The sequence below is a fragment of the Ptychodera flava genome (genome assembly GCF_041260155.1).
Source record: "Ptychodera flava strain L36383 chromosome 23 unlocalized genomic scaffold, AS_Pfla_20210202 Scaffold_23__1_contigs__length_28996876_pilon, whole genome shotgun sequence".
NCBI lineage: Eukaryota > Metazoa > Hemichordata > Enteropneusta > Ptychoderidae > Ptychodera > Ptychodera flava.
This window is the reverse complement of record NW_027248277.1, coordinates 25,127,780-25,149,755: the sequence shown is the minus strand read 5'-3', so window position 1 is coordinate 25,149,755 and position 21,976 is coordinate 25,127,780. Positions and strand designations below refer to the sequence as shown.

The 21,976-nt window shown below is 37.0% G+C and overlaps 1 protein-coding gene across 1 annotated transcript in view; it reads left to right on the top strand.

Moving 5' to 3' along the window:
• Positions 1–21,976, top strand: part of LOC139124155 (uncharacterized) — a 43,012-nt gene that overhangs the window by 11,448 nt on the left and 9,588 nt on the right. The window contains exons 4-5 of the mRNA XM_070690299.1: positions 20,002–20,811; positions 21,408–21,469. Of these exons, the coding sequence (XP_070546400.1) occupies positions 20,291–20,811; positions 21,408–21,469 (583 nt within the window). The 5' untranslated portion in view covers positions 20,002–20,290. The remainder of the gene's footprint in view (positions 1–20,001; positions 20,812–21,407; positions 21,470–21,976) is intronic.

Here is a 21,976-nt window from a genome sequence, read left to right as displayed (position 1 = left end):
CAGGACTTATTATTCTAGGTGTCGTGGCTTTCAAAATATCACAAGCTTACGACCAGTGCGTTCGATGGGGTCCAATGTGATCCAGACTACGTACCTGGCCATGACGGTCGTCACCAGTCACCGCTAGTGTCAAATCATCTATCCCGATCGCCAATGTTTACGTCTTACAGACTTTTATGGTTGCACTGACACAAGTCACGCAAGTGGATACCTCCAAGTTTTGTCACTTGACGGAAACCGTGCTGTTGACTGAGTCAACTTCGATAATGCAGCGTTCAGGCTACAGTTGAGTGACAGTCGATGTCTTCACTACAGCAGTACACTGCAAGTTTCATTAAGATCAAGAATTTGCAGACTTTTTATGTGATTAAGAAATTGTATCGGTTTTCGTTGAATGACTTGGTGTTTTGAGTGTGTTACCGGGGTATTAAAATGATAGAAGGCACCCTATTCAATTCTTGGGAATACCTAAAGCCTCAGCAACTCGAAATTTCGTCGGACATGCCTTTTATGTTTCATGTTCCATGTCGGAATTTATCGTGTCACCTTTTCACTATATAGATCATGACAGATCGGTCTGTGCATGCAAGCGTCACAGCTTACATATATGAACAGTACTAGTAGTTGAGGAAAAGTTTCGATTGATGACAAAGAAAATGGGTAATTCCGATTTCCTATCCGTCCTGTTCTACGTTACACAGGTGGCGATTCGGGTCAGTTCACTTGATAGTGCATTAAATTGCTCCACTTTGTCGTGGAGCTACAGTCTGCAGAAAAAATAGCACAGATTAGTTGCACCCGGCTAAACCAATACCTTTAATGGTAAACAGGATCTTGTTCACGTTTTCTAACCATGTGTGGATCAAGATAATAAAACAAAACATCAGATAGATATCAGTCTCATGCATAGCGCTTCCTATGTTGACAGCGAATGAACAAAACATTGTATGAATATCATGTGTACGATTATATAAAAGTGTATTAATCTTTGTCTCAGGTTTGACAAAATACTGAATGAGGTCATTATCCTGGAACCTACGGAAGCGTATACGTGCCATACTTGTGAGGGAAAAACAAGTTAAAAGACTCGTAATTACGAGTTTTTGATTCTCGTAATTACGAGTTTTTGATTCTCGTTATTACGAATTTTAAAATCTCGTAAGTACGAGTTTTTGATTCTCGTAATTTAGAGTTTTTGATTCTCGTTATTACGAATTTTAAAATCTCGTAATTACGAGTTTTTGATTCTCGTAATTACGAGGTTTTGATTCTCGTAATTGCGAGATTTCAATTTTCGTGATTATTAGTTTCTGACTCCTTTAATTATGAGCCTTGATTCTCCTACATATTATGAGACTTAAACTATAATGACTCGTAGTCTTTCTATGGTGTTTGTGCTCTTTAGTGTGAACCTATAAATTGCTTATACATATTGCTATTGATCATAATTCAACGAATACAATCGTTAACGTGAATCTTGACTTGATCAGGTGTAGTGAGCAAGTAAGATAGTAAACTCGTTAATGAATAAATGAATGAATAAACTTTGGGGTTGTTACATGGCTTACAATTGTGATATTCAGTAACTTATCCAGCAGATCAAACTCCACGGCAATCACATGCCAAGCATGGCCTATAGATTTTGTCTGTCAGGATATGCAATACATTAAGAGCTAGTCTAAGAGTTAAAGATGCATAAGTATGCTATTATGCCAATACTTCAGTACTATAAACAGCTATATTTGGGTCTTCTCCGACAAGCTGAAAAGCTCCGCTCTCAGGAGATAACACCGATACTACATGTGCCTGCCAAAGTGATGTTAACTTTTACATTTAGCACAGACCGTCAGCCTTTTCATATTGTGTCTGCACTAGAAATCATAATGAGAATCTAACATCTTCTGAAATATTTGAACTATCCTACTGTATGATTTCTATGTATCTGTCCGACATCCCCCTTCATATATGAAAAACATATGTAAAACAGCAGTAGACCTCAACGAGAAGGTTTGAAAGATTTCAAAGCTTCATTGCTCGCATAAATAATCAAAGTATGTACATAGACAGATAAAGAGAAGTATGTGTATGATCAGTGTCCTTGCATCGTTTCCTCTCAATATAAAATAACGAAAAATGTGTATTATCTATTTGATGACCTAATTGAAATTTATGTAAAATCCCTTTCAAACACATAAGTGGCAAATAAAATGGGAAATAAAAGCAAAATAAAGTGATGATGAAGTGATGATGTTTAATAGAAATGAAAAGGACATTTCAATTAGACAATCAGATGGAATAACACAATGAAAAGTAAATTTTCACTTGACTCGTGACATTACGACATGATCATTATGCTCACATGCTGGCCTTTTTGATAACTACACAATTTTAAAATTTTAGGAATATCCGATTAGCCTACTCGACAAAAACTTTTGATCATAGATATTTAATCATAACAACAATTACAGATTTTACATTTTCATGAAAGGATAATCATAAATATGTTTCAATATTCATATTTATGAGTTTCCGATTCTCATGATTATAAGTATTAAATTCTCGTAATTACGAGTTTTTGATTCTCGTAATTACGAGAAAAAAACCCTCGTAATTACGAGATTTAAAAACCCGTAATTACGAGAATAAAAAACTTGTAATTACGAGTTTTCAATTCTCATAATTACGAGAATTAAAACTCGTAATTACGAGATTTAAAAACTCGTAATTACGAGAATCAAAAACTCGTAATTACGAGTTTTCAATTCTCGTAATTATGGGAAATAGAAACTCGTAATTACGAGAAATAAAAACTCGTAATTACGAGAATCAAAACTCCTAATTACGAGATTTATAAACTCGTAATTACGAGAATAAAAAATTCGTAATGTCATTGTTTTGCTCTTGATTACTTGTAATTCAAAAACTTTGGTAAGCTTATCAAAAATTACTAAATTTGAACTTTCGTTTATGAAAGTCAAATTGTGTTCAAAATGATAATCTATCATTTTCAATATTTAAGAAGTCATGTGAAAATTTAATAGTACTCATGTCATTTCATCCAACACTGCCTGTTTGAGATTTCCTCATTAGTACTTATGATATCTACGATATAAATAATAATCTTAAAAATAATTACAATCATAATATCTTCGCTTGTATTGCCATTTTTATTCCTGTCTGAGGTTCTTGAAAGGGACTGTACTCGAGTGGATTATTTAATAAGATCATACACAATTCTATCGTCTTGCTCCATTTTATGGTGGTACTAAACATTGCAAGGACATTCATTTTAGAACATTATGCTCTTAACCAGCCGCGATACAAGCTTTTATGGTCTTTATCTTTGTAAACAATATGGGGAAAATTGGGAGGGTTTGGAAATCTGTGTGAGCTACGATTTTTTACAGGAGGAGGCTGTCGAAGAAGCACACAGAAATCATAAACACAGACAGTTCTAGTATTTCAAGAGATATAAGATGCTCATCTCACTTCTGAATTAAAACCCTGAAATAAAACCCTCATGAGAAAAACTGCCAATCTGTGCTGAATGTGAAATCTTACATCACAGTGGTATGTATTTGTAACATAAAGATTACCTCACAGGCTTGACAGCCTGTCGGAGAAGACCAAAATAAATTAAAAGGTGTTTATATTTGCGTAATGGCATACTAAAAATGTTTCATTTGAAGCAAAAAAAAAATGTGTTTCCAACTACACAAACTCTGCCAACGAAGCTTGGCATGCATGAAGTTCGAATTGGTGATAAATGTTTGAATATCTGTACAAATGTAGCCGTGTGACAGTCAAAAGATCATTTATTCAATTATTCATATATAAGTGTACTGCAATTATTTAGTACACCTTATCAAATTCGGGTTCATGCAAGCACGTGTTAACCGTCAAAAGATAATGAATAATGTACATAAGAAAGTAGAAAACAATAAAGACCTACAACCATATATAGCAATGTTTAAAGATTAAATCTGGTAATTGAAACAATCAAGACCTATTGTTCCGATAAATCAAAACTCATTAAAATCAAAAACTCGTAATTACGAGATTTCAAAACTCGTAATTACGAGAATTAAAAAACTCGTAATTACGAGAATCAAAAACTCGTAATTACAAGATTATTTTAGCTTTTTTTCTATGAAAATGGCACGAGTACGCTTCCGTAGGAACCAGTTCTTAAAGGACTTAGATAAAAAATGGAAGACTACGTTATGCGAAATATAACAGCTGAGCCCTAATTTTCTCCGGCCCAAATAACCCAGGTCTTGTTACATATAAAATCACCTTTACACCGGTTTACATGTAAAGGCTTCGTTTCTCTTGATGGGAGCTTGGCTTTAGAAAAAAAATCATAATGTCACTAGACAAATTGAATTGTTTAGGAAATCGTAAATATTGCTTAAGCTGGAAATCAAATACACAAAATTATGAAGCCAACTGCCTGTATTCAACAACAAGTTTACGAAAATATCAATATCAAATATCAATATGAAGTCTATCAACTATAACACAATACATTACATTAGCACTAACAGCTCTGTCTCTCCAACTTACTCACAGAAACATAAGTTGACCATTCACTGTCTCCACTCATTTGCATAGTCATTCTTTAAAGTGTTATCATGTTTGCTTCACCTCTCAGGAATATCATTATTGTTGTTACTTTTGACAACAATCATACCATCAAACAACACATCAGTACTATCGACCGTGCCAGTTCACTTCCTTTTCCACAAATTGGAAGCATCAGGATGCACTTGTGTCAGGATTACTTTTCCACTCTCGTCCATGCTGCAATCCTTAACAAGCTTGACTATTGCAATGCGTTATGACATCGCTTGTTCGATTCTCAGTAAGGAGGGTCGTTTCTGTCGATTAATCGTTATTTGTAACATAGATTTCAACTAACAACAACATTCCAGGAAAACTAACGAGACGCTGCAAAACTGAAAAGAAAATATATATTGCATAAATAAGCTAGAACGGTACCGAAAGCCTTATCTTAAACAATCTCTCAGTAATTGAGTGAAGACAGGTGGTTCACAGCTTCACTGAGGGAAAATCAGTCCCTTTCTGTTTTTTTTGTTTTTGTTTTTTTTTTTGCTGGAATGAAGCTCGTTTGAAAATGGTAAGACGTTGAGAGAATAAAGCATTCAGCAAATGTACAGCAAGAGTCAAATATTAAAATGCTAACTAACTTATGATATCGATCTAACTTATAATCTAACAAAGTTTCTACAAAGTTCGAGCATTATCATCTCACTATGGTAATTATAAAGTAATTGTTGACAATGTTACTTGTTGGCGTATGTGTCTTGAAAGCGTTCTATAATCAACTCATAGCACAGACAAATAGAAAGACAGACTAGCAACGCGGCATGGCTTTTGTTCAATGGTCGTCTCGGTAGACTATGGCCTCTTCATTATTAAAATGAGCGTAACAGGTGTTAGATGTTTTGGAGACTTTGTTCGTGGTTGATAATTGCACGAGCTTATGCGAAAAGTACTATGAGATGGCATCGTGCATACTTTCTTTGTGAGCTCTCAGGCCAGAAACACTGCTTCACGCCAATCAAAACATAACACGCCAGCAGTTTCATAAACATGTCCTTCCATGACCAACTTTTAAAAGACGATATGACTGACCGTAATCCATTGAGAAAACCAGACAGTATCGATAAAATACTTTCAAATTTTGTTCAAACACACTCATTATATATTCATAAAAATGTGAGAGGAATTTTTAAAATAGTAAAACACTTTCCCGAAGCTCAAAACTTTCCCATCTTTGCCAGCACGCCAATTCCGCTCAGCGCCACACGACAACAACAACAAAAACTTTGCCGAACATACTTTCGCTCAAAAATTGGCAAAAATCCGTAAACTACCGAAGAGTGATGGTCGGCACTTTTCGGAAAAGAGAGGCGAGAGCTACCTGAGACGAGGCGAACATGGAGGGCTTACGTAGGCGTTTCACACCTTGAACAATACTCGTTGCCAGTCGGTCTCTCCACTTGTCAGTGCTTATAGTAAGCATTACCTTGAAGACCACTCCATGCACTGTACGCTGTTTGGAGTAAAAGAGGTCATCGAGGAGTAATCATCTCACCATTACTATGCATCATAAAGGATTATAAAACAGACAGGCCGTGTCCATCACCAACAGCGAAATCAGCTACGAATTACCTTAATTTCTTTAAATAGACAACATCTTACGTCAAGAAATACGAAAGAAGTCGATCATTTTTGTTTGTTTTAGTGTTATGTCCCATTGGTTGGAATGTTCTGCGCCTCTGAATGCCGAACCCTAACATAACAACGGGGAAAACATCAGTTTTGTAGTCATTCAAGTAACTACCGATCGACACCATCGCACACATAACACTCATCGCTGACGTGCAATGCATAATATTGCGCATACAATGTCAGCTTAGAGCGTATGGACGTACTCAAGCGCATTCATGTCTGGGCGTGGCCTGAGGGACTCTAGGGCGTAAATACCCAAAATTATCGTGTGTCGCAAAATCTCTCTTCATTTGCGACCAAAAACTGAATTTTATAAAAAATATAAATGTTTTAACGTATTTTTGATAATCATCGTGCAAGCGGCTAACTGAACACGCACCGTTCAATATATACCATGCGAGTAACTGGAAGTTTACTCGACTAAACTCATGGGCGCTGCCCTATTTTTTGTGCTTGTAAAAGACAAATACAAATCATTCAAGGTAATATTTGTTAACACACGATTATTAAAATATATTACTGTCATTAGTTAATAACCATTATCACATGAACTGGCCCGTATCTCCACCTGTGTGACGTACACCAGCACAGATAAGAAATCCATATTACCCTGTTGTACGTCATCAACCGGATTTTTTTCCGGCAATGGTAGCGTTTATACGTGCACGTCGCGACACAGACCGATATGTCGTGATCGATGCCGTGCTGTCATGGCAATTTGACAAAAAAGGTGACCCGATAAATCCAGATAGGGAAACATAGAATGCATGCCCAACGAAATTTCGAGTCGCTAAAGCTTTAGCTCTTCCCAAGAATCGAATGAGGATACCGTCGATCGTTTTAATGGCTCAGTAACGTCACGGCTCCAGTCGTAAGGCTCAGTGTGGACGTCGTCGTACCCGGCGATCGCCAAGCGTCGTACCTGGCAACCCCGGTTGGCGATAAACCCGAAAGGTACACCTCAACGAAAGTTCAACTTAATAAATGAGTATATATCTTCGGGAAAGCGACATAAAACGCACAAGCACAAAGTCATAAATACCTTCATCGAACAAATTATTCCATTGTTTCTCGATCGGAATCAAACCTGTAGCGTAAGGCTGTAGCGAAGACATAAGCTGCCGACCTGTAGGCTGTAGCCTTAACTCTGCAGTGCAGCGCTGTAGAGATGCATTTCGAAAGTTGACTTTGACAACACTCACAACAGAACAGAGTTCCCGTCAAGTAACAAAAATTGGGATATACCTACGGGTGATGTATGTGTCACAGCAAACATCAAAGTCCGTAATACGAAAACATTGACGACCGAGAGGGCCATCGGCGGATACCGGTGACGGCAGTGCCCACTACAGACTCTGTCACTGTGCGTCATTGATCGGAATCTTTCGTGCTCGCCAAGGTCGTAAACTTGTGATATTTTAAAAGCCACGGCATCTCTTAGAATGATAACTACTGTTTCGATCGTGTCGTTGGATTAACTTCATAAATATTATTGTAAGTATTCTAAATAACTCAAAACACTGTGGTTATCCGTCGCTAGAACGGTGGAAGGTATGTCCGCCGATGGCAGACTTGTCTTGGCATATTTTTCACGCAATGCACTGTGGCCCTACTAATATTTATCGCAAGTAACGATTCATTAAATTTATTTATTATTACATATGTACCACAGATTACTTGCATCGAAGCGCGCGCGTACTACCGGTATTTGCACTGCAGTGCAATACCAAAAACATTATGCCATACCTTTATGTTAATGAGTATTTACCAACTTTGACCCGGAACTATTTTTGTTTGTAAACACAAAAAATGCCGTCTACAAGATTTCATTTCACTTTTGTTCGATGCTCGTTATAGTAAAATGCATGACATTACAGATTAAAAACTATGACAAAGAAAATTGCATGTACTTATTATAGTGTGAGGATGATTTTTAGTATCCGGAAGAGCAGTTTGTTTGTCAGCGAAGCAAAAACATTGACAACGGGCGACGTCCGTTTCTAGCTCCATGAATGCACGGTGGCCGCCGTACCCCCGTACCACGGCGGCCATCATACATCGAAACACACGTAACTGCGGGCGCAGCGGAGCCAATTAAATAGTTAACATTTTCAGAGTCGTTTTTGCCTGTAGTTTTCTCACCGGCGCGGATATTCCCTGTTTACAATAGAATGTCACTTTTGCATGCAGTTTATTCTGTGCTTGTGTGTCCTGCTACATGCTACTGATAACAGTGAGCGCTTGTGTGCCACGGTAAACACTGAAATTTGATCGTTCGACAAGTTACATTTGCCGTATCTTACTCTTAAATTTCCCGTAAAAATCTTCAAACTGTTATTTGTATCGATCATTTAGAAGAATTTCGAGCTCAACATGTAAAAACATCAAAAGCGTTCGCTTCCATGTTCAAAGTTCTCTTCGTTTATCTATGGCATGTTGCTACGTATGTGTACGTGTGAGCGATCGCAAGCAGACTTCGAAGTTCGAGCCCTTCGACGTTCCTCTTACGTCATCCTTGATAAACAAGTAAACAATAGTTTAGCCAATCAAAATAGAGGGTGTGGCGGCGTTGACCAATGAAAAGTGAAAGCTGATTCAATGCCTCATTACAGTGATGTCAATGTTATATAACTCCGCAGGGTCGCCCTGAAGCTTTGACAGACAAGTAGTACGCTTGACTAATCGTCGATTCTCTCGATAAATGATGCAAATAAAAGACAGAACATATGTAATAATAACAGAACCCCATAGCCTGTGAGTGCACGCGCGCCGTACTAGCGGTATTTGCACTCGTGCTGCGGTGCATTCGGCTGTCCTTTCACTCGCTTCGCTTGTGAAAGGACTGCCGCCGAATACACCGCAGCCAGCACTCGTGCAAATACCGCTAGTACGGCGCGCTTGCACTCACCGGTCATGGGGTTCTGTCATATTCTTATTACTAATCATTAATCAATACTATTATTGATCATATAAGTGTCGACTGTGCATCTTCAGATATAAATAATTTTTTTTTTATCGAAGAACCTCCAAGGCTGATGGGACACCAAGGGCTGAGTAAATATCATCTTAGGACGATTATTGTTACAAGTATTGAAATCCAACTCGGTAATGCTGTCTAAAGGACGCTCACGATCAAATTTGTATTTGATAAACTTTGAAACCCTCAAATCGACGAAGTAGTTTACGGAATTGATAGCCAATGGCCAATAAAAACTAAGTTCAATCTCTCTCTCTCTCTCTCTCTCTCTCTCTCTCTCTCTCTCTCTCTCTCTCTCTCTCTCTCTCTGCATTGCTCCTATCGTCATGGATGAATATGTTGCCTCACTTCGTTTTGTTCCTTATAGCGCATCGGTTGATACTGTTACAGAAAATTACTTTAAGTAATACTAATAATAACCACAATGGGTGTTTTTTCGGTCTCGCGAACGTTAGTCCATAGTCGCCCGCTACGATCATGAAGCCATAAGCTGAGCTAGTACCCCATGATATACGGTAAGCTTTGTGTAATATCTTGGTCATTGCATGCTCACTGTGTTTCGAATGTCGTTACAAGCAGCTTCGGAAGGTCCGCATAGTTCCCCCTGTTTGATGAACGTGAGTGTTGTACTTGAAGGGAAATTTCTGAACCCAACACATTTGTCCTGCTGTATCCGTAATCCTAACTGTCATATAAAGAATAATCTTAATTCAATGCCCACCTGAGGGAGTTGCCAACATGATGTAATAGAATTTCCCACATTTCCAATCGATATAAGTATGGTGGGAAAAGTTGTCATGTTAACTCTTCAATGGTCAGGTGACCTTGGTGACATTTAAGAGTAAAGGTGCATGTAGAGCTTAGATAGAGCTTATCCCAGCCTTTGAGCTCAGACAGTTGCTTTCGAGGTATGCCCCTCAGTAACTTTAATCCTGTTAATGATGATATTGTAAAGAATGCTATTCTAAGTTCCACTGCAAAGACATGCGACCTAGACGCAATGCCGACCCATTTGTTGATAGAATGCTTAGACACCGTGTTACCATACATCACACGGGTTATCAATCATTCCCTTGCATCTGGTACATTCCCTACTAGTTTCAAAACTGCTCTTGTTAAACCACTGCTGAAGAAACAATCTCTTGACCCAAATCAACTTAAAAACTACCGACCCGTCTCAAACCTTCCCTTTTTGTCTAAAATACTTGAAAGAATTATTCTATCACAATTGAGTGGTCATCTTACTTCCCACAACCTTTTGAATCCTCTTCAGTCTGCATACAAACCACACCACAGTACTGAAACTGCTCTATTGAAAATAGTCAACGACATTCTGACCTCCTTGGACTCTGGAAAAATTACCATTCTCACTCTCTTAGATCTATCTGCTGCATTCGATACTGTCGATCACGGCATCCTCCTCCACCGTCTTGAACATACTCTTTGAATCTCCGGAACTGCTATATCCTGGCTTAATCTTACCTCTCAGGCAGAACGTAAATTGTAACTATCAATGGCATACGATCAACAACATCATCTATCTCTTTTGGTGTCCCGCAAGGCTCAGTTCTTGGCCCTGTCCTATTTGTTTTGTACACTGACCCTCTTTTTAGCCTTGTAAGAAAGCATATATTAAATTACCACGCTTTTGCCGATGACAATCAATTGTACAAGGAAACTACCTACAATCGATCAAATAAAATCAACTGTTGAATCTGTGCAAAGTTGTGTCACTGCCATCAAGCAGTGGATGACATCTAATAAACTTCAGTTGAATGACAGTAAAACAGAGGCAATACTTATATCTTCACCCAGACAAGCTGCCAAATCATCTCTCCCTTCATACATAATTATGGGCGATTTTGATATAATTTTCGCCCCCAGTGTCAAAAACTTAGGAGTCACACTCGACTCTAACATGAATATGTGTGAACATGTGCAGAATATTTGCAAAGCTGCATACATTCAAATTAGACAAATTAGCTCTATTCGTCACTTTCTCTCCTTACAGGCTACTCAAACGTTGGTCTCTGCACTTGTTCTGTCTCGTTTAGATTATTGCAATTGTCTCCTTTCTGGTTGCCCTAAACAGCTTATAGACAAGTTGCAAAGAGTGCAAAATGCTGCCGCTCGTCTCGTCTGTAATGCTAAAAAGTACGATCATGTCCAACCCCTTTTGCAAAAATTACACTGGCTGCCTATTAGTTCTCGTATCCACTACAAAGTTGTATCTACTTGCTTCAATTCAGTTACGGGCACAGGACCGCAATATCTCTCTGAACTTCTACATCAATACACTCCAAAAAGACAACTCCGTTCTTCCTCAGATTCTCGACTTCTCAGTATTCCAAGAGTTTCCACAAAGACTTTTGGCGAGAGATCTTTCTCTTACATTGGCCCTGCATTATGGAACAAACTTCCTTCTGACCTTCGCCACTCCAGCTCTACCCTTTCTTTCCGTCGTTCCCTCAAGACTTTTCTCTTTAAACAGTAGTTAACCTTTTTCGTTTACCTACATGTAGTCTCCAGTCCCGGTGGTTCATTCATTTCCTCTGTTATATTTTATTTTTGTTACTATTGCGCCTAGAGCTCTGTTCAGAGATTAGGCGCATTACAAATGTACTTTATTATTATAATGGTTTGCCTTGAATTATTCCACTTCTATCTGAATCTTCAAATTGGTTCTAGATTTACAACATTAAGTAAACAATTTGCTGTAGTTTACCATATCTCCTATTTTGTAGAGCAACAATCGTTTGTTGTTTAATAGCAACTCTCATTTCAGGAAGAAAAAATCTTGAAAATTTTCGACGCAATAATTCGTCAATAGTGCATCACTGTTTGTATAAAATTATTCTCACCGTGATCAAAGTACCACAATAATTTTTCATATTAAAATTGAAAAAACAACCTTTCTGCTTATGTTACATAATATTTCGAAAGGAGCATTCCTTACTTAGAAGCTACAGATTGATTGTCAAACGTGATGGACCATCGAGCTCAGAGAAAACTATTTTGACTGAGCAATGAGAAGATTTGATCCCGAAATTTGCACGTATAAAATCAGCTATCTCCGTCTAAAAAGGAGTAACCCAAAGTCATCTCCTTGCGAAAGTAATTGAATCAGCAGTTTTTTTAAAAGAGGTATTATAATTGATATTTGATGATTTCGAATATAACTACTTTATTAGGAAATGCAATATTTTAATATATTACGTCATTATTAGTATCAAATCTTACTGTATATACTCAAACTACATTCCTTATACGATTTAAGGCTTTAGGCACCACTTCCTATCACTGTTTATTTACCAACCAGAGGTTTTGTCTGCTAAGACAATATGTCTAATCAATCATGTACCGGTCTCCTGATTCGTTGACCTTTCCCGCCAAAAGCGCCTTATCCATTGAAAAACAGAATATCCATGAGAAAACCCCTTAGCACAAACTCTGTTGCTAGACACTTATTAGAATGACAATACAGAAGTGAAGACAATGTTTGCTATCCAATAAACACCCTGTGTTTTTGTAAATAAACAAGGTGTTTACAAACTTGCACAAGATGACTGGTAAGAGCCAGAGTAACGTTACAATGACAACTAGAGTGCACTTAATCAGGTGTGAAATGCAGTGGTCCGGCTACTGTTGGTACACATGAATCTTGACTTTTAAAGCAGTCTCGTTCAAGAGGTTTATTTCTTACGTCAAGAAATCAGTCAAATTTGTTGGAATCCTGTCTCAGATGGCGAATAGGATCAGAAAGGAAATCACAAAGATATTTCGTGACATTGGCCTGACAATCACGATCGAGACAAATCAGGAGATTACAAACTTCTTGAATGTGACATTTAGTCTGAACGACGGGAAGTTCTATCCGTATCGTTAACCAAACGACCAAACAATGTATGTCCATAAGCAGTCTAATAACCTGCCAACCATTATTAATCACATACCTGACGCAATAAGCAAACGCATCTCAACAATATCTAGTGATATGGGCATCTTTGACAAATATAAAGGTCAATACAATACGGCGCTAAAGGCAATTGAATTCACCAGGACCAACCAATCATCGAGGAGAAACAATAACAGGAAACGTCATATCACATGGTTCAACCCCCCTCCCCCCTTCAGCAAGAACGTGGAAACTAATATCGGCAAGGAATTTCTTCCACTTGTTGATAAACAGTTTCCAAAGGGGTCCAAACTTCACAAGATCTTCAACAGGAACGCAATTAAAATGAGTTATAGCTGTATGAAGAACATGGCAAGTAAAATCAAATCGCACAATAAGAGGGTAATCTCCAGAGAACAGCGTAAGGACCAACCAGCTGATAGCAATTGCAGGGTTAAGTCGGCATGCCCCTTGAAGGCTAAAGCAGAGCGTAACTGTCAAGTCAAAGGCGTGGTGTACAAGGCCAAAGTGTCAACGGAGGACAACCGAGAGAGATTTTATTTTATATTGGCCTCACTGATAACACCTTCAAGACGCGCTACACTAATCACATGAAATCGTTCCGTAACGAGAGATACAAAAACGACTCCGAGTTGTCAAAATTTGTATTGAATTTAGGAAATAAGGGCCAAGTCTTTGACATTTCATGGTCAATCATTGACAAAGCATTAAGCTACTCTAACATGAACAAGCCATTTAATCTTTGTATATCAGAAAAGCTGCATACTATCAATGCTGACAAATCTACACGGTTAAACAAACGCTCTGATTTGGTTTCAAAATATGTAAGAGTGTCGAGCTAGTAATCCTTTCACTCTATCTGAGGATTGCAAGATGCATGAAACTTAAGTAATAGATTTCATTACTTTGTACTTGAAGTAATCTGTATATATATATATATATATATATATATATATATTATATATATATATATATATATATATATATATATATATATATATATTATATATATATATATATATATATATATATATATATATATATATGCCTAAACTTTGGAAAGGTACAAATCTCGTTAGATACAGTTTATTTGCAATGCATGTAAGGCTATTGTGTATATATTGCGTACGAGGTTAAGGAATCCGGTCATCATGCTTCGATAACCAACCTTCGACATAAACCTTGAACACGATTGGAACTAATTTGGGATAATTGGATGGTGAAGTAATGTCGATTTAATCTACAAATGTGATCTCATCTGCTTTTCTTTTTCTGTTACACACTTGTTTTTATAAGTAATTTGCGATATCGCAACATTCAGCTATACGGCACCTAACACTTTTGAGAAATTTGAAAAATATGAAAATCCAATGATCCCAAATTAGTTCCAATCGTGTTCTCGGTGTTAACGTCATCGGTGATTAATTTGCGGGCACGTAGCCATCGGCCAGATTCTTGGTAGAGAGCTTTGCAAAGTGAGTTGCATAGTGCATTCATTATTTAAAGTGGCAAAAAACTGTTGATGTTCCTTTTTATACCTTATCTATCATATGAATAACACTTTCAGGTGAACGTCTACGAAAATATTGAAGCCTCTGGTCGCATTTTCATGTATACTTTTATCCGCCAAAAAGTATGTAAATCTATCTGGTGTTTCCTTTGGATTCACATTATCAAGTAATGTCCATATAAATAAGAACTGAGTTCCATTGGTCATGAATATATCCATTGTACCGCCGAAATAGAGACAAAATGTTCACCGGGCACTGGCTTTGGCCGTGGTGAAACCTGCAAGGGAGACAAACCCGGACCCGGCTATTTTTTTCACGGAAGACGCATTACCTAAATCAATCATGTTACAAGGTGATAGTAAATACCTGATTAAGAAATTTTAAAATCGAAGCCAAGAAGTATTATCTTCATGAATTTCATATGTCGAGTGTGTTGTATTTTGTATGGAAATATCCTGTTTGTTTTAAATTTTTAGTATTTTAAAGCAAAATTTGTATAAAGGTTTTTACTCAAATAATGGTCAATCAACTTAACGATGATTTAAATTCAACACACAATGACAGCCCTACCATACCTTTTTGTATTGTTAATTCATGATAACACGCATGTCGTTTCCTTCGCTTTATTTTATATTGCTATTCGAATATGCGTAAGATCTAATGTGTCATTTTTACAATATCTTACATGACTTTAATAAAACTACAACTTCTGTCTCATTTGCGATAAATAGAGGACGACTTGTCATGTTTCTTCTTTTGTCTGAATTAATCTTTTCGTTGCGAAATAATGTACCCTTATTCAACCTAGAACCTACCTACAGAGCTTTGATAGTTATATCGTACTAATCACACTATGTTTCGTGAGATAAGTTGCAAAAGCTGAAAATATATATTGAGTGCTGCAATTTAAAATGCTACATTGTAAAATGATCATGTAATGCAAACAAATAAATTAAAACTACACAATGGGTACCTTGCCAGTATGACCATATGTCATAAATGTGAAATACTTGCCCGTTTTATATGCTTAAATGCTATGCATTTCTATCGCATGTCAGTTTCCCCTGTTCTCAAGTGACTATTTTGATCTTAGGCATGATGAAACTGAACGCCAAACGTTAACAGTCCCAGCCACGTAAACAAGTACACTGCATTATTATTGAAGGCGGTAAAAGCAGAATAATTTCGTTTCTTGCAAATATGTTGAGAAAAGAGGTTCTCGTTTTACTACTGTGGTGAATAAAACGTTCTGAGATACAATCGGAATATTACACAGTAAAGATGCTCTCAACATCCTTAGTACATGCACTTTGTTCCAAATGTAAAGACATCGATCGATACAAGAGAGAGCCTTTTGTGTGAAAGTGACTTAGACATACACAAAGCATTAATAACCGAGGCCGCCAAACACAAAGTATGTGCAATGTTGCCTGTAAGAGTGAGCGCGCCCTCCTAAGGGAACCGAGCAGGCTTTATGATGACGTGTTTTGCTGTAAATAGCTATGTTTGTATCAGTACTAGCTTGATCCACTCTTAAACAACACTCTGGCGAAGCGACAACTTCAGCCAGCGAATGACTTCATCTACAAAAAACTTCACATAATAGCGCCGAATGTGTCCCTGAATGATGTCAGCCGAACGGACAAAACTGTACACGCAAATGAATCGACGTGCAAAGGACACAAAGGGGATTTAGATATTACACAAATAGCACTATTGACGTGGGAATCATCATGATCAGCGTTGGAATGTTGCTAGCTTTCTTTGCCATCCAGTTGTTAGGTGTCCATACTGGCGTAGCTGATACATCAAAAAGAAATGTTGGACCTGTTGATGAGAATGATCCACACGCATGTCTTCACTGTATTATTGGGTAAGCTTATTTCTCACAATGTACTCTTATGTCGGTGATGTGTATTAGTCTCTTTATCGTAAATTAGATTTGACCAAAGTTGTATGAATCATGTCACTTTGTTCATACGAAAGTCGCTTTGATTAAAAAACATTCATTCAATTCCCTCACCTATTTTTTTAATGTGGCAAAATAGTGGTTAAAAATCAGCTTATCGACCAAATATATATATATACGATTATACGAACTAGTGTATCAGAGGGTGTATATTACTGTTGGATTATATTTAAAAACAATTGAATGTAGTCGTAGATTCTGTCTGTCAACGCCAGTGTCTTTTTTTAACTTTCCGTTCTGTGGTATTGGCAATGCTTTACAAATCATGTTTTGAAAAACATGTCTGATGAAAAATCGTTATTTAGAAATATTTGATAATTCTTCTAATAGTGCTAATCTTTACCATGTCTCTGAAAATAATGCAAACAGATATTGATGGTCGGGATGGCCATGTTCCCTTAGGTGTCAACTTTCACCTGCATCGGTTATTGATATCTGGGATATTAACAATATTCATGCATTTATTGCCTTTATAGAGACAAGAAAGTGTATCAATGTTGTCGAGGATTTCATTTGAATGGTACCCAGTGCGCAGGTATGTGAACTTCCGTTACAAATACGCCTAGCAGTGTTTTGGTGAATTGCGTTGAAACCAACATTTAGTGGTAGTACCAAAAACTTTGTAATACTTAGGAAAAATCGATTCACTAGTCAGTATTAGTATCTACTAGAAATAGAATTTAGAACCTGCAACATACTGAACATCATTTTTTTCATAAATACTTAAACACATACACACGAATATGACATAAATGACACAATGCCATATGGCCTTACCAAGTATAATATCAATGAGGTGTGATCAATACGGTAAAATTGTCGAAACGTGCCATGTCCCAATTCTTTCAGAATCGGCATGTATTATGCTCTTTTTGGTTTTTCTTTAGACGGAATGTTTAGTTATAGGAACAAAAATGTCCCGGTCAGGGAAAAGTTATACATGCTTCTTATACTCCCATATTATCAACGGTGTTTTAGAAACAGTTTGTTTCTGTAGTTGTTGATATGCTTAGAAAAAGTTTCATTTTGTCTTTTACTGTCGGTTGTTATGTTTGGCGTTGTCATAGGATAGATTGGTATATTCGTCAGACCACATCAAATTGTATCGCCAACATGCGGTAAATTATATAGAAATGCATTGGGTTGTAGCTGCATAGACATACTATGCAAGTTTTAAAATTATTATTTTTGTTCACGGAACTGAGGTTACATTAATCGTAGATTAATATTATCCCCATTAATTCGTGTTTAGAGTCAACGCAGGCGAGAGGAAACAACCTTTGTTTCAAAATGTGCAAACGTTTTCGTTTGAGTAAGCAAATGATGGTTTATATGCTCATTAAAATAAGTGCAAAATTTTATTCAGAAAATAAACCTAGCAAAATCTTATTTAGCTGCTAGTATTGATTTTACAATAATTGTCCATAGCTTTGCGTTATAAAACATACAAATTTTAATCAACATATTTATTAGTTTTCAGAAAATCTGTTCGATCTTGCTCAATATGTTAGACTTCAATAATGTTCTTTCTTATTATTTCTTGCAATCCGATTATTTGTATATTTAGTATGTCCAAAAGGCAAATATGGATATAAGTGTAAGAAAAGTGCAGGTGTAAAAGTTACGAGCGATGCCATCACGACAGTGGCTGCGGATGTTCTGTTGGACAGTGGGGAGAGAAGTGTCAATACAACTGCAAATGCTACACACGTGAAACATGTGATAGAGACTCTGGGAAATGTGAATGTAAACAGGCTGGATTGGAGACACATGCACAGACTGTGATGAAAACCACACACATAGCAATGGGACATACTTTTGCGATGACAAATGCTTACACTGCTTCAATGGTCCATTCTGCAATATCAGTCGATCCGGTGATTGTAACTGTTCACCTGGCTGGACAGGAAACAGATGCAATATATCAACTCTGGAAACATGTGATTCGCTTTTTACAAATGACATGTGCAGGAACCATAGTGACTGTGATGATTTTCATCTCTGTAATATAAACACATCTACATGTGACCGGTGCATCCAGGGATACAGAGGAAGAAATTGCAATCAACCGTGTAAGTGGGGCGAGTATGATATAGCTGTAAATATTCATGTAATGATGTCTGTGGATCTGAACGGTGTCACCATGTCTCCGGTGACTGTGCACCATGTCCTGCTGGTTACCATGGTAGAGACTGCAATAAAGAATGTACCGCTGATCACTATGGTTATAATTGCCAGGAGCGATGTCAGTGCCCTTACAATATGACTTGTAATCACACAGTAGGGTGTGTCAATGATGAAGAGGATCGAACAACATCAAGTTCAGGTATATGATGAGGTTCATCAAAGTCGTGTGTTGTAGAGATATTTGATTCGGGAGACCACTGACACTGACGTCTTATTGGTTTTTTTTCAATTTTGTATTTGATTCTTTGGCATTTCTTTTCAGTTTCGTTTTGTTTTAGTCAGACAACGAACAGCGGTAATGATAGAGTCATCAAGTCACATGGCAAAAATATCACTTGTTATGAATTAGCACGAAATAATAAAAGGTCGACCTTCTACATAATTTCTGTTCGTGACCTTTATATAAAAATACTAAATTTGATTAATTTTGTGACTTACGAATGTCTATTTTTTTAAATTCTCTGTTAGATCTTACCAACAATCATTGAATTTCGTTAACTGGTTGCTTTTTAATTCGGCGTCGCCATCCGCTTCCTTATAAACTTGGCTATTGCATGCATATTCATGTGTACAATTTCACAATTAGTCATAATTTCTTGTCGAATTTCCGTAACAAAAATAACAATATATCTGAAACATACGCCTACTCTACAGTTAATATAGAAGTTTTGAAAGTATTTTATGCTGGTAAGTTATAGAAATTACCATCATACACAAAACTGGTTATAATTTAAAAGCTGACTCACATAGCAAAACCGTAGCTGTTTTGATAGATGTGCCTCCATATCTAGCATATATAATACCACTGTACTCATTAAACCAAATTCGAAAAATTTCCAATCTATGCTAACCCATCAGACAGTTAATCCTAAGTTATATTCTAAAGATAAAATACTTACCCTGGACAGAAAACTGGGTGTTTAATTCAAACGTCTTGCTAAAATAATTGTAGAGGCCACATAAAATTGTTACTGCGGAAAAAATGCTGTTTTAACAAATATCGTCAATGCGTCATTGCACCCTCTGTCTTTGATCACAGATCCTCTGTGACTAAAGTTATTCTGTATGGATTTTTAAGGTACTTTGTGCTATCTTTTTTTTTTCACTAACAGGGCTCACATACTTGGTTAATAGTTGAATGTATAACTCGTATTATTTATATGCCTACAATTTTAAAACACAGATATCACATCAAAGTTAGAAGAGTCTGCAAAAGCAACACAAGGACATCCCCATCGTCCAAACAAAGTGACAAACGGCCATGAAAGTACCACCATCAGTAAGAGATATATAGACCTCGAGACAAATGATAGCCAGACCACAACAGGGTCACATGATAACCTTGTTACTATGACACAGGGACAAAAAGTTAACACCATTACCAAGAGGAGTACGTACCATGTTACAATTGATCAAACAGAGGCAAAAAACCACAACACAAGGTAATTCCGACACACAAGAAAGGAAACACCATGATCACAACGGAGCGCACAGAACATGCGACTAGAGGTCAAAAACGTACAACAAAAGTACAATACACTAACGCCACAAAGACAAAAGGGCAAACACACAACATCCCCACCATAGGGCCCTTAGACCCTGCTACCAATGATCAAAAAGACACAACAAAACCACATTATAGCCAAGTCAATCTGACACAGGGACAAGAAAATAACTTTGTCACCCAAGCGCGTACAGAACCTGCGACTAGAAGTCCCAAAAGTACAATAAAACAACATTACAACCAGGTCACAACGACACAAGGGCAAGACTACAACATTATCAATAGGGGGTATGAAGACCACGTGACACATGATAAACAGAGTACCATGAAACAATGGCAAGATAACAGAATAAGTGGCGATCTTGATTACATTGAGAATCATCTCCCGTTGGTCATCGGCGTCAGTGTATTTCTTGTCTTCCTGACCATTGTAAATGCTGTAATCTGTTCAGTGTGTCATCGAAGAAGAACGCGGTCAATCAATAAGAGGTTTGTTCTGTATGGCTTACTATGGGTATAAAATTGGACATATATTTAAGTACAATTAGATATCACGTCAAGATTGCTTATAAGAAAACGTTACCTTACTCGAGAAGTCATTAAAAAGCATAAATTAGCAGAAATCGAGATTGTTATAATTTGCAATAGACAATGGCTCTCTATTTTCAGATCGCTGTAAGCTATTGTGTAAGTTGAATCAGTAATTAGCACATGCTGCATAAAAACATGCTATAAAAGATACTCACACAAACCTTCAAAATGGCCAAATACTGCCTAGTATTTGCTCAGCACCTCGCTTAACATCCTAATGGATTAGCTATGTACTTCACAGTATTTTGAACTAAGGGAAGTTCCTTGTGTTCATGGGCATAAAATTTCATTTTTGGCTTGTTTATATCTCTCCTAGTAAGGTAGATTGAGCTAGGAAATGCTGATTTTTGCAAATAACACATAGTAAACTTTCCAACATTGACAGCAATTTTAATACCGAAACTGCGGAGTTTGTCTTTTCTCAATGATGTTTCTTTAATGTGTTTTTTAACGGATTTGGCAGTCACAGAAAATTATGTTTTTCTTTTTTTCAGGAGTGTGCACTACGACAATCTCGATATTGGAACGGAAAGAACCAACAACTTGGCAATGTTTTGTAAGATACCTTAATAGACCTTATGTAAAGAATACTATGAATAGAAGCGAAGTAAAACGTACTCACACATAAAAAAACCCACATATGAGTGTGTCGTCTCCAAAAGCATTTATCGTGTTGATGCGGACACACAGAGCGCCATAGACATAAAAACCCACACAAAATACACTAAAACTACCTTAACTGCATTTAAGTAATTCAAGCAATCTTTAAACTTCCTTTTGAGTTCAACTTTTTATTTTATGCAAACTTTTGATGTGACTGCACACCTTTGGTATATGGTTAAGCAGACGTCTGTCAGGCTCTGCTAAAACATAAATATAAGTGGCTAAATTTTACGAAAATGTTTTTTTTTTTCGGGTACAGGATATCATAATTGAGTAAAGCATATATGGAAAAAAGTTTTTGATAGATTAACAAATTGTTAAAAGGTAAACCAGACGTTTGTCAGGCTCTGCCTCTTACCTGCATATAACTGGCAAATTATTACAAAAAGGTTATTTTTGG